This window comes from Homalodisca vitripennis, chromosome 5 (assembly GCF_021130785.1).
Source record: "Homalodisca vitripennis isolate AUS2020 chromosome 5, UT_GWSS_2.1, whole genome shotgun sequence".
Classification (NCBI taxonomy): Eukaryota; Metazoa; Arthropoda; class Insecta; order Hemiptera; family Cicadellidae; genus Homalodisca; species Homalodisca vitripennis.
The window spans coordinates 54,292,543-54,305,999 of NC_060211.1; the positions used below are offsets into that span (position 1 = coordinate 54,292,543).

At 34.8% G+C, this 13,457-nt stretch overlaps 1 protein-coding gene across 1 annotated transcript; it reads left to right on the forward strand.

The window, feature by feature from the left end:
• The first annotated feature begins 231 nt into the window (after positions 1-231).
• Positions 232-12,406, forward strand: LOC124362217 (enhancer of split mgamma protein-like). The gene is made up of 4 exons (XM_046816536.1): positions 232-337; positions 7,675-7,764; positions 9,821-9,937; positions 10,908-12,406. Exons 1-4 carry the CDS (start codon positions 281-283, stop codon positions 11,274-11,276), a joined length of 633 nt encoding a protein of 210 aa, XP_046672492.1. The 5' UTR covers positions 232-280; the 3' UTR covers positions 11,277-12,406.
• Positions 12,407-13,457: the final 1,051 nt, after the last annotated feature.

Consider the following 13,457-nt stretch of genomic DNA (forward strand, 5'->3'; position numbering starts at 1 on the left):
CTACCACCGTTGGACGACCGATGACAAATGACCCCAGTGGGGTCGGGGTCCCGGGCCGTTACCACTGGGTCACCAGCAGCACCCCTTAGCTTACCCCCGTCCCCGTCCACACCCACTGTACAGGTGGCGTGTGCCGTGTGTGGGAATGTAGCTGTGAGGGCAGTTCCCACGCTCCACTACCGCACCTGATCCACGCGCCCCCCACCACACGCGTGTCTCCCCCTCCCCACGACACACGACACGGCCGTGCCGAGTGCCGACACTGCCGTCAGTCAGCGACATGTTACCGTCCAGTGTGCTCCCGCACCCTGTCTCCAGGACTTACCAATACAAGAAGGTAACCCGAATCTCTTATCTTATCGCTTGTTGATAACGTCTATTATTGATAAACATTGTTCTCTGTTTTGTTATCAATGTTACCTTTTATTTTAGGATACAGTAATCAGTTTTATGTGTTTGTTTACCATTTTGTTCTTCAATAACACGCATTTAAGTTATAATTTTTATAAATATTTTAGATCTTCATTGTAAGGTGCAGTATAGTAAGCGACCCCCGTTGTCAATCACAATCGAACCGTGGTCCCAAATTATCGATTTCAAATACCCAAACCATCGAAAACAAAAACATTCTAATTATAGTTATTTACAACCAGTCATTGCCAGCTCTTTCCTATGTGTTGAATAAGAGAATAATTCCAAATTAATTCAAACAAGGTAAAATTATTTCTAGGCCGCAAGTAGGCCTACAATATAATGGCGATGTACGAATACATGTGTTGTGTGTCACAAGGCATCTTTATCCTTCAAAATAGTCAAAAGCAACTAAATTTTACACTGTTTTGTTTGGTACATTTTTATTAATACACAGTGCCTAGTCTGTTATTCATCATTCAAATATTAGGCCTACTTTTTTAGATATAAAAGCAGCTGATCTATACTATATTTTGGAATGCCTATAACATAATTCGGTTTGAAATTTTGATTTGGTAGTTTAGACAATCATGAATATCGATGATTCGATTGTGGCGGTGGCCGCTTATTATACTGCAGCTTCATTGACTTCTTATTCATAACCTTAATAATTGTTCAACTAGTTAATCTTTTTTGTATCGCTTCAAACAGTGTGAAGGCTGGTTGTAGTTACGTCACGCGTGACGTATGTCCCTGTTCGCGCAAGATTAATGGTTTATGACGTATTTAACGCGGCCGTAAATAGGTTTCTTTCAGTTCAATGAATATTAAATCAGTCATTACTGTACTGGTTACCTTACTTTAACTTCTCCATCAAACTTATCTTGAGAGGAGTTTTTGTCATAATTAGTATAAAGAACAATATTTATAATAATGTCTAGTAGCAGTAAATTGTTGTCAGTCAAATATTGTAGTCTTTCTAACTGAAGCATTTTTATTACAGAAATAACTTTAAAGTTATATTACAATAGTAATAACAGTGTTTATAACAATATAATAATTTGGGAATTCGTACCTGCGCGTAGCCGCGAGCCGTTGTTAATGTCATCGTCATAATTATTAGCAATAACACCAAATAACTTGGGAAAGTAAATAAAGAAATTATTACAGCACAAAGCTTGTATACGTTTTTTTAAAGCTGTAAATTAGGTCAGAAATATTCTAAACTAACTTTTAAAAACTGAAACATTATGTCCATTTAGGCCTACCTACCAAATAAAATAATTAATTACACATTAAGCGGTTTGAAAATGTGTTTCGAACTTTTAATCTGCATTTTACAACATTGTAAGAATCCATTCGTGGAAGAATTTTTGGAAGAATTAATCTGTTTATAACATTATTATATCCATTTCAACAATCCATCAATTTCATCGTCATTAGAAAATAAATGAAAAACCTGATATTGTTTTAGGAGGACCGAGCTGGCAAGCTCCAGTTATCAGTTTTGCAAAACATTATGTGATGGGATTTTAGGTAGCAGAATTACAAATTTCTTTTTAACATAAAAAATGCAAAAGTTTTAAAATGTACAAAAATGCAACGTCCATGTTTTATCAATTGTTATAAGCGCCTTATTGCGTCTTAAAGGCAAAACGTCTTACACGCCGTACCCCACTTCAGGCAACACCCCCCCCCCCCAACCATACTGTCAAACACGCCAGTGCATAATAGTATAGGATATCAGATTCTGCAATGGTTTTATATATATATATATATATATATATATATATATATATATATATATATTTATAACATATTATAACAGGGGGTTTTCTATCTTTATTCAAAATTAGTGAATGACAATAAATATAATATTCATATTTTAAATTATATATGGTGATAGTATATTAACAATAATGATAATGATAATGATAGTTGTTATTGTAGTTTATTTATTAATTATTTTCATAATTTCATCAACAATAATAACAAAGTAAGGTTTCTGCATTAACTTGCTCCTTTGTCAGCCAAATAATTGTTTTGATATTTTGTGGAAACTTCGGCCTTAAACACTTTTTTCGTAAATGAATTTGTTTCCAACAAATGCAACAATTTGAGTTTTTAGTGTGTTATTTTTGTTAATGCTATAAACCTTTTAATTATTTTTGAGAAAGATCAAAGAGTAGGCTAGATATAATTAGGCCTACATTTAATGATGAATTAACTATGGCAATATGTAGTTAAACGAAGAATGTAATTTAACGCTAGACAGTCACTTTGGTTCATGGGAGGTAAAGGTAAAGGCAACGATAAAATTGTTTTTAATTTGTTAATAACTTCATTCAGTTTTCATTTTTTAACATGTAAACAGTTCACATGTAAATACGTTCCATTTTCACCCATTTTGTAAATGTTACCCTGAAATATTTTAGCCCTCGTATTTTCCCGTAGAATTATGGTGTATTTCTCACATTAAAATATTTAAAAGTATAAAAATTTCTTAATAGGCCTACTTTGAGAGCACGTCACATGGAAAACTAAGTAGCACGTGTTCATCTTATATTTTATATGAGCCATATCCCATTATTGTACTAAAAGTAAGGGCAAAATTGATAGAGGTTCACAATTTGTTATGGAATAAACTTATGTATATTTTCAGTTACGCTTCAATTATTTTAATAATACAACTTCTTAATCTATTCACAGTCTTCAATAACACTTCAATAGCACTACCTCCTTGGGTGAATTACTTTAAAAAAATCTATCCCAACTAGTCTAGTCAATTGATTACTTAACGATATATGAGCCTTTATTTTGAAAACTTTCAGTATACATCACCCTTAGTTGTAATGGAAACTGAAAAGGAGTTCAACTCAACATAATTGGATCAACCATTCCCATAGCTACGTTATGTGTGTTATAAATATTTTTTCTCAAGAGATCTTTCGCAGTAAAATGAATGATCTTATTTAAACACGAAATATACCATTAGGTGTAGGGCTCCTTCCTAATGGTTCGAAAATTTGAATACTCGAGCAGTTATACTGAATGGAACCCGTGACAGACCACAACACCGCGCATGCACATGTGTGCAGTTCTCTCATGCGCACCCACGGTACACGGCAGGCAATCATTGGTGCCTCCCGGGATTCCTCCATTGGCCTTACTCTAGTGAGAATTTCCTAAAATTTAGAATTGTGTGCAGCCATCTAAAAAAATTACACAAAATAAACTCTCAGCTAAGTTCAAAACACAATTATTTTATCAAAATGATAAACTATAGTGAATATGACAAGCAAAAATATGGTAACACAAAACTCCATTAAGCAACAGATTATTATACAACAGCTAGACGCTAGAATGACTTGGAATTTGAAAAATCGAACTTGTAACACATATGTAAATGTAAATGTTAGTGCTGTAGAAAGTGTCGAAGTAGTCAGCTAGGTATGAAGTATATTTTTATGATGGTTGACTTGAGAGGATGTTTTATGTGTAACAATAGGACACAACGTTTCGACGGTTGGAATCCATCCTCTTACTCAGGTGCCACAAAACTTAATATATAGAGTTTAACAATCACAAATAATGTATGGCAATGAACTTTTACAATAGCTCATGGAGGTAGTATAACAATTAAATCGCGTGTTTGAGGTTCATAACTGCGAGAAGAAACACAAACCATAAGACTTTTCAGAAACGGTAAGATATTTAGAATCTTAAGTATTTTGACACCTGAAGAAGAGTATATATTCCAATCCTTAAAACGTTGTATTCTAGTCTTGTAACATATAACGATGGGAAGCGTCAGAAATTCTGTAATACTTAGTTATATTTTCACTATACGTTTTAAGAGCAAGGATAGCTGTAGACCCGCATATTTGAAATATTGATAGTCAAAAATTCGTGATTACGGGTTACTATACTTTTTTTACATAATTTTTATGTTAATGTTAAACTAGTCTTAAGTGTGTAATTTTTTCGTATTCTGCAAATAAGGTTAGTATTTAAATCAACATGTTTTACGTTAATTGCCAAGTTCTGGCAGCTGCGCATTTTGGAATAGGGCATAATAACTTAATTGAGACATAAAACTAACTATCGTAAGTTTGGAAATTTTCAAAAGTCCACACTTATTTTGTTTGTCTAAACAATGTAAACCAGTAAATATATGCCGAAGCTCATTTATTCATTAATCTTAATGAATTACACCGTGATTATTTTTTGTTGTTGCTGCGTTTATGATGATGGGTTACCTCGGCCCAAACCCCATCAGGAGCAGGTTTTAAGCGCGTTTTGCTTACACAAAATGTACAACAAAGTGCAGCTGCCGCTTAGAAAAAACATCAGCGTATTTAACATTTCCCGAATAATTACCATACGGCAGTTTATTACTGCTTTATAGCAAAAATTAACCTTCTTTATGAGGTTGTTGCATTCCGATTTGCATAATTTCAGCAATCGCCTTAAATTTACTTTAAACAGTGGCCTAGCCCAGTGAATGTTTACCTTCCGTAATTGATTGGAACGATCAAGTTGGCAGCCCTGCTCCATAAACCTTACCCCGGTATCGCCGGTAATGGCTCAATCCGCAGTCAGGCTGCGGCTGCTGCCAATAATTCCGCTCACTCAGCGGACCGGACCGCCCACGTCGCTGGTGCCCGGGGCACTCAGTACATACTTACGCCCCTGTAGTTACCCACGGCGCCGGGCGCCCACCTGTACAAGTCCATCGGTAATTCAATTAATACCGTCTAATTTATTCAAATTTTAAACATATCTTATTTAATAATTATATTACTATCAAGTCCTGTTAATCTTCGGCGGAACTCACTAACGTAAATTATACATGTGGAGCGATGGTCGAACATTAAAATTAATAGCCATTTGATGCGTTACTGTGTAATTTGATCATAAAGTTGTTCCTAAATCTATTTTGGTTCACAGATTTTAAAAATACTTTTATATATATATATATATATATATATATATATATATATATATATATATATATATATATATCTATGTTTCAAAATATAAGGATTTTAAATTTCTTTCTGCTGTTTTGTGTCTTCTTAATTTAACCCGGAATGGGTGATCTCGTTATTTATTAGTAGGAGATACATAAACATATCCGAACACCTTTAAATTTGTTGGTATTCGGTAACAGACATCTCCAGGTAAGGCAGAAAAGATGTATATAAAACTCGAAAATTTGTTGTTTATTTCATGATGTGTTTACAAACAACATAGCCTACATTTAAATCCATTTCCAAGGGTAATTAATTTTCTAAACAAACTATACACAACTAGGCAGTACCAAAGAAAAATTGAGTGTAGGCCCAGTGTTTTGAAAATTCGTAATGTCATTTAAATTACGTTATATGCCTGCTTAACAATCAATCACCTAATAATAATATTAAACTCGTCATTATGTAATTATATATAACAAATCATATACAGCATAGTGGGGTTTTCATTTAATTGATCTGGTTCTGCTGGGTTTTGCCAGAATTTAGACAAAGACAAATAAGAATTAGGAGGTTACAAAACTGCAAATTCAGCGGGCGTTTGGTTACTAAACGTTTGCAACTACACAATTCTATGATTATAATACGGATTTGGTTGGCCAATTGAATTGAACTTCTGAATTGAAAACCACTACTGTTTTTAGAAAGGTAAATAGTTTTCTACAGAGAAGCATTTTCTTGGAGAGAAAGACTTACTTGATATCGGATATGATACCGGATATGGAGAAAGCATGATACTATCAACTTCCACACTGCGATGACTGAAGCGTTAAATAATGGCTTTAGGAGTTTCAAAAGTATCTGAGAGAATTGCTTCTTGCCAGTCGTCTGCTGTATACATTTCATGATAGGCTTACATTAAAAGGACATTTCGGTTCTGTATATTGAAGATCTTACAAAGGTGTGGACGTGGCGTGAGTAGATGCCTCCATATGTGATGTGGAGTGGAGTATTATGGTAAATCCAGTTTTTGATTGAGCGCAGAGAAAGATTTGTAGGGAACAAAGGTAGTTGCCGAAATTAAACCAACAAGCACAATCCAGAATATATTTAAATATGCAGAACTTCGGAATTCAGGCTCTTAGTTCTTTCCGTCTTTAAATGTCCATTCATCGGTATAGAAATTTATACCAGGATTCCGCAATCAAATATGATGATCACTAGATTCTTGTTGAATAATAAAATAGAGTATCCAAAACAATTAATGGCTACAGCAACGACTCAGGAGGAAACATTTTAACAGTTAACACGTTTGCCGAAGAACTTAAAAGCACCCCGGTATGCCTAACTCCTTATCTCTTGGTGAAGCAAGAAAGACGCGTGTGCGCGTGGGGCTGATTAAGACCCATTTGTACGAGTGAGCTGGAGGTCCCGAGGCGGTACAGCGAGTGGCACGGTGGTCCGACTCGGTAGTCAAAATGGCCCAGATCGGACCATTCATTAGCGGGATGTCTTGTTGATCTCGGGCCAGGTCCAGCCCCAGTCTTGTCGGTCCGAGGCCAGAGGCAGAGGGCGTTGAGGTTTGCTAACAGTTCGTAATGAACCGGTCAGTCATTACTTTCGATTTCGCTTCATCAAACATTTTGTGTAGTGGAAGACATTATATGGAGCAGAAGGAAAAGGTTATTTGTGTCGGTGTCCGCGCTATAACTCTGGATGATCCTAGAGACTTGAAACTTGACACTTGACACATAGAGTCCTCTTGCTCCAAGGAAACGCTTGGAGAAAAAGAATGGTTTTTCTTCTTTTTGATTTTTTAAGGATTGTTCCGAGAAACTTTTTTGCATTTGCATTGTTTAAATTTTCAAAAATTATACATATATGAAAAAATTAAAAGCAGTTTGGATATATTTTTTTAATGGGCGATTTCTCATAATGCTACGAACTTGTGTGGATACTAGAGCTCTTCCTATTATCCCATCCTCTCCTCTTTTCATCCTTTTCCATTTTTGTTTGTTTGTTGTTGTTTTCCATCCTGTCCCTTTTTCATTCCTTTTTGTTATTTTGTTAGCAATGTCGAAAAACGTAAAAAACTACTAGGACTCCCTTTGTAATTAGGCATTTATTGTGGTCAAATAATAATAATTTTAGTGCAGTATTACATTTACAGTGTTATTGTAGAACCTATAGTAGTTTAAATCTATGTATTAGAGGTATACAGTTATTATGAGTATTTTTTAGTTGTTGAAACTCACTGTTGTTCCCGTGATGACGTTGAACTGTTTTGCAGGTAACCAAACCTCTCCTAGAGCGAAAGAGAAGAGCAAGGATCAACAGATGCCTGGATGAGTTGAAGGACCTCATGATGGGAGCTCTTGAGGTAATTCATTAAACCGTTTATTGTATATTGATAAAACCTTACACACGATAATGTACAGGTTGTTATAATTCGGGATAAAAAAACATAAACATGTATATTTGTAACGTAAGTCCACCACATGTTCTATAAGATTGTGCTCTAATAAAATAAATGCAATCAGACTTAAAAAACAGAAATACAAGTCAAGTAGTTTTTAAAGCTAATACACTAATCTCGTCTTATTCGTGTTTCTTAGCACTCGTGAAGATAATTCTTCAACAAGGAATTTCTTGAATGGTGAGATTAAGGAAGAATATCAAAAGATGATTTATATTAAAATAATTACTGTTAACTTCACCTTTTGGAAAACCCTGGAACCCAATATGTTCAACAAAAGATCAAAACCTTTTGAAGTCATTAACAATTAAAACTGCTTCAATGAGCAGATCTGAAACTTTAGCGATTTGTTTTCAATCATGGCATTATTAATAGAGTACTGTGAAATCTAAAATCAAGAATACAATTTATAGTCCTACGAATCCCACAGCTTCAAACGGAATCTTCCTGATCCTCTTCTCACATAGCCATCCTGGTCGGCCACACAGGTCAAATCGGGTTCAGGATCGTGTCTGGGCCATCACAGTTTAAGAGTTGGCCCAGGCCACTCACAAAAACACCTTAACGAATTCGTAGACGCGCGCGCGTATTGCCCCTAGAGCGAAGGCCAGGCGTTGCTCTCTCGAGTCCACCAGAACCAACGTTGATGATGGCGTGCCCGGGCCATTTTCCCACCGAAATCTCTTCCGTGTGTTTAAAATGCTTAACTAAAGACGAGCGCTAATTGCTGGTCTAATACTCCTTGCGTGGCTCGGTAGTTGATCTGGTCACGCGAACTTCTACATCTCATCATCTCTGGACCATTCAACTTTCTTCTTCCGCTTGATCACCGCTTCATTTTCTTCACCCAACGGTCAGCAGGTTTTATAGTCTTAAAATACAAATCTACCTATTAGATTTACCAATGTCTCTAGGTTGTTTCTGTGTTAACTGATGTAATTTTATAGTCTTTCGTTAGTCTTGGAGATTCACAAAATGAAATTTAAGTTCCCATCACTTATAAATTCATTAAGAGATTTTGCGCCAGAGGAATTCCAATTATAGGGAGAGCCGATGGCCGAGTGGTCTAAGACATCCGACTTTGGATCTGGATTAGTGATAGCACAGGTTCAAATCTTGCCTGTAACTGTTGCACTTTTTATCAGTATCATCGACTTTGTTCTGTATCAACTCTCCCTCTTATTCTGGTTGATAAAATCTTCACAAAGACCAGTGCTCCATTAGGACGGGCCTCTCTTTAAAAATGTCTTGCTACCTCATCTGAAACAGGATATTCCTGAAAATTCATTTAGCATATAATTAATAGACATCCAAACAGTTTTTTGTTGATATTTTTATAGTTTATAGAAATCTAAAACTTTTCTGTATTTCATAGTTTGAATATTTACGAAGTATACAATTTATAATAAAACTAATAAGAGTTTGGATGCGTATTAATTATATCTTTCAAATTATACATGTTCCGTAACACTACGATCAAAAATAAAGCCGTAAAAGTGCACGAGGCTTAACATTGACCTTAAGGGAGAACACTCAAGCTCAAAAGATTTGTGGACAGGAAATATATGTGATAAATACAAGAAATCTTAACTAGATTACTACATTTAGACACCTAGTAAGTACTTCTATACATTTATCACATATAGAGCTTAATGTATCGAGTGTTGTTATCTCGTCGAGAGACAGCAGGACGTTCATTGACATTCAGTACACATATTACCTCTGGCTTGCCCGAGAACTCCAGCTGTGACTAAGTACCTCTGTCATCCGAAGTCATTGGACTCGCCACATTTTCGATTTGCATGCCTCACGGATTTCACACCGAGTATCGTGTTTTGTGGCGTGCTAGAAATCAAATCAAACCTCCTATTGTGCTATTCTCGCTCAACGACAATTTACAAACGTGTCGATCTTCATTGTGGTCCGAGTCAATTTTAACGAATCCAATTCTCTTTTCTAGGCCGAAGGCGAGAATGTGAACAAACTGGAGAAGGCTGATATATTGGAGTTGACGGTCAAACACCTGCACAGAATAACTCGGCCCAGGGACGCTGCCGAAGATGTTCACAGATTTCAGGTGAGTAGAAATGAATAGAAATTGTTTCTGATAATGATAATATACCTACTCTTAGAAGACCATTTGTGCAATACCACAGGTTGTAATAGCAATTCCACCATCTAAGAGTATACTAGTCTCCGATTATGGAATTTTAACCTAAGAAATTAATCAAACTTGGATGGTATCTAAAGGGTTAAAATATGAAAAAAAAAAATTATTTTTTAGATTATATTTTACCTTGATTTACACTTATAACTGATTGTCAGACAGATGATAGCTTGTTAGTCTATATCACTTTTTTATGAGATATTCTTGTACCGATTTGGCTGAAAAGCTCGATTTTGTGTCCGTAACCTTTGTCTTTTGCCTAATTAACAATTTTGTGTTGACCCCTGTACGTGTTTTTGTTTTATTATTTATTTTTTTTAACTTTCGTCAGTTATTGTTGATGATGGACACTTACTGAATCTGATTTTGTAGTATTATTTACGGGAGTTTTCACTTAACGCTGAGGTTAAAAGTAAAGGGGGAGGAGGGAAAGAGAGCTGAAATAACAATATTAATGTTTGTTTTAAAAGTGAAAAATTATACTTGCTGGTTTAAATTGAAATCATTGTTGTTATTTAAAAATTTCAAAAATAACTACGTTTTGATGTTTGTTGCGGAGTATCAAAACTAAAATTCGGGCACACAATTTAATTTGACGAATATCTTGTATAATTTAAACTTATCTTGCGACATCACAACCAACTTTGATCTATTCCGTGTCCTTTTAGTTCTAGATTTCTAACGTTCTCTCTCACCAAATATCTCAAACTTTAGGTGCTTTGTCTCCAAGGGACTGAATGTGGGGCACATTTTTAAAATATAAAACTATTATCCTGACTGTAATGCGATTAAAAAGATATCAGTTGCAAAATTGTATCAAATTAGTGATAGTGATTATGTCTTCAGTTGGAAGGTTTATGATCTTCACTGTTTGCTGCAGGCCGGGTTCAGCCAGTGTGCAAGTGAGGCTTGCGGCTTCCTTCTGTCTCTGCCGGGCCTGGACGCACGGGTAGGCCGCCGCCTCGTCGCTCACCTAGGCCAGTGTCTCGCCTCTCCCCTGACGGTCCAGGTGCCTCCTCGACCCCGCAGTTACTCGCCCCCGGTCTCCCCCCGGGACCTTCCGGGGTCTTCACCCTCCGGAGAATCGTTCAGATCGTCTCCTGGACTCTCCTCCGCCTCCTACGCCCAGGACTCCAGGTCCCCGGTCCTCTCGTCCACCCCCTGCGCCCAGGACCTGTCCCGCCCTCTGGACGGACTTCTCATGACCGTCTCCCGCGACCAGGAAGAAGAAGTCTGGAGGCCCTGGTAGGATGCCTTCTGCTTACTCACTACAAGCTTATTTCGCGATGATCTCAAATTAAGTATTATTTATAAAGAACCATACATATCGTTTTATTTTACAGATTTATTTTTATTTATTTCTTCTACCATGCTATCACAAACAGATGACGGTATTTCGTATTTTTCTCGTTACGATTTATTGTTTTATTTATCAATAGTTTTATTTATATAGATCGATTTGTAAGAAAAGTTTATTTTTTAGAAGCTCGACGCTTTTGAAAAAGTAACAGATTGTGCCCATTTTACGACTACGAGTAAGCATGGAATTGACTAAACAGAGTGTGAAGTAAAAGGGAGTAGGAGACGGGAGTAATATCGCAGAGTAATGTTAATTAATTTAGTAGACTGTTAGCTTAAACATAGCTTTGTACTTTTGTTTGAAAATAATGACACGATATTCTCAATTGTAACATGTTATATATATGTTACGTTTGTGCTACAATGCTAACTTAAACAGCCCAATGTGTTATATTAGTTGTATGGATCTCTGTGATAAGAAAATGCTTTATACTGTAATTATGCTTCCCAACATTGTTAGTTAAGTTTTGTTAGTGTTAGTAGTTGTTTTGTGCTAAGCCCTGTTTTGGTGCGACATGTGCTCGCATGGCCTTTGTTTGTGCTTGTGCCTTTCATTATTGTGTTTATGTAGAGAATAGATTAATATCAAATCTTCATCGTTGGTATCAAAGTGTATTAATACTATTGATTTTTGTTATTTTTTGAAACTGATCAAGCTTTTAGGAAAGCTTATACATTTATAATACCGGTTTGAATTAATTATTGAGTTTGTATTAATTGTTTCATTACTCATTTTGTTACATCATTAGTTGAACATTTCATTAAATGTAACATTCTGTTTTTAGCCAAGTTGAAGTTGTATGTTAAACAGTTGCTCGTAATTTATATATGTTAAGTTTTATCTTTTTACTATAATTCGAACACAAATGATGAATTTTTAAGGCATTTTATCACCGACAGTTACGTTTGTCTTTCAAATAAAAATTATTATTTTATAATATTTAAATTTATATAACTGTTCATGAAACAGTTTTTAAATATTTTATATTACTGAATTTATACTGTATTTATACTGTATTAATTATATAATGCTCATTATGTAACTTTGTGTGGATTAAAAATATATTTGATTTATATTAATATATGAGTGAATTATACTTTATACCCGTCTACCTTTGTCATGAAATAAAAATAGTACTTATTACTTGGTGAGTACCGGTATCGTAGATTTCAGTCATATAAGAATTTTAAATGATTCGAAGCTGACATTATTATTTCTAAGAATCAAATAGTTCTTGAACTGAAGAGCGTCAAACTACTGTAGTGAAGTATATTTACTGAGAAAAACGATTGAATGAGTTGATTTGATTTTATAAGCAAATAAAAAATGTTTGGTAAATATCACAATCAGTTTATTTACTGAATAATGTAATAAAAATAAACAAAATAATTAATTATTAAAAAAGTAAAGATTTTTTCAAATTGTTTTTAAGACAGAGGAGTAGGCGGTAAGGTAAGAAATGGATATAGCTTTTTTTCATAAATCGAGAACTTAAATAAAAATGACGAAAAAGAGGTACAACGTTAAGGGGACCTGTCAGTGCCTATCTCGCCATGTTAAATTACACATATTGTGGTACACTTTTCTCAGCAACTAATGCATAAAAACCTCATGAAATTTTAACCTGATGTCGTATAGTTCTTTAAAAATAATAATAAGGAATATAAATAGTTTTGGTAGCATGGGTTTTTTTTAATGTCATGTATTTTATATCAAATAAATAAATCAATACAATTAAATTGAAAAACTCTTATAAAAACATCATATTTATTCAAATCTTCTAGAAAAAGCTTATTGTTGTTAATAATACTATAAATAACTTGTGAAAGTTTCATAAAAAACCAATAAATACTTTAGGAAATATTGGTACCTAAGTAATAAAATACACAACTTTCGGAAATTCAAAAATAAAAAAAAATTATTGATTATAACTCACAATAATCGCTTTTATATCCACTAATGAGCACCATATCCATAGTCTGGATCATCGGATACTTGTTCATTGTCTTGAAGTCTTCTTTTTACATTTAGTCTTGCCGCACGAGCCCTTTTTTCAATTTCTTTCATAGC

What these genes read in the sequence shown, in the direction of transcription:
- LOC124362217 (XM_046816536.1), top strand. Translation starts at nt 281, where the DNA reads ATGTTACCGTCCAGTGTGCTCCCGCACCCTGTCTCCAGGACTTACCAA. An exon ending in GGACTTACCAATACAAGAAG is followed by an intron (nt 338 to 7,674) that starts GTAACCCGAATC and finishes ACTGTTTTGCAG; the next exon opens with GTAACCAAACCTCTCCTAGA. An exon ending in TCATGATGGGAGCTCTTGAG is followed by an intron (nt 7,765 to 9,820) that starts GTAATTCATTAA and finishes TCTCTTTTCTAG; the next exon opens with GCCGAAGGCGAGAATGTGAA.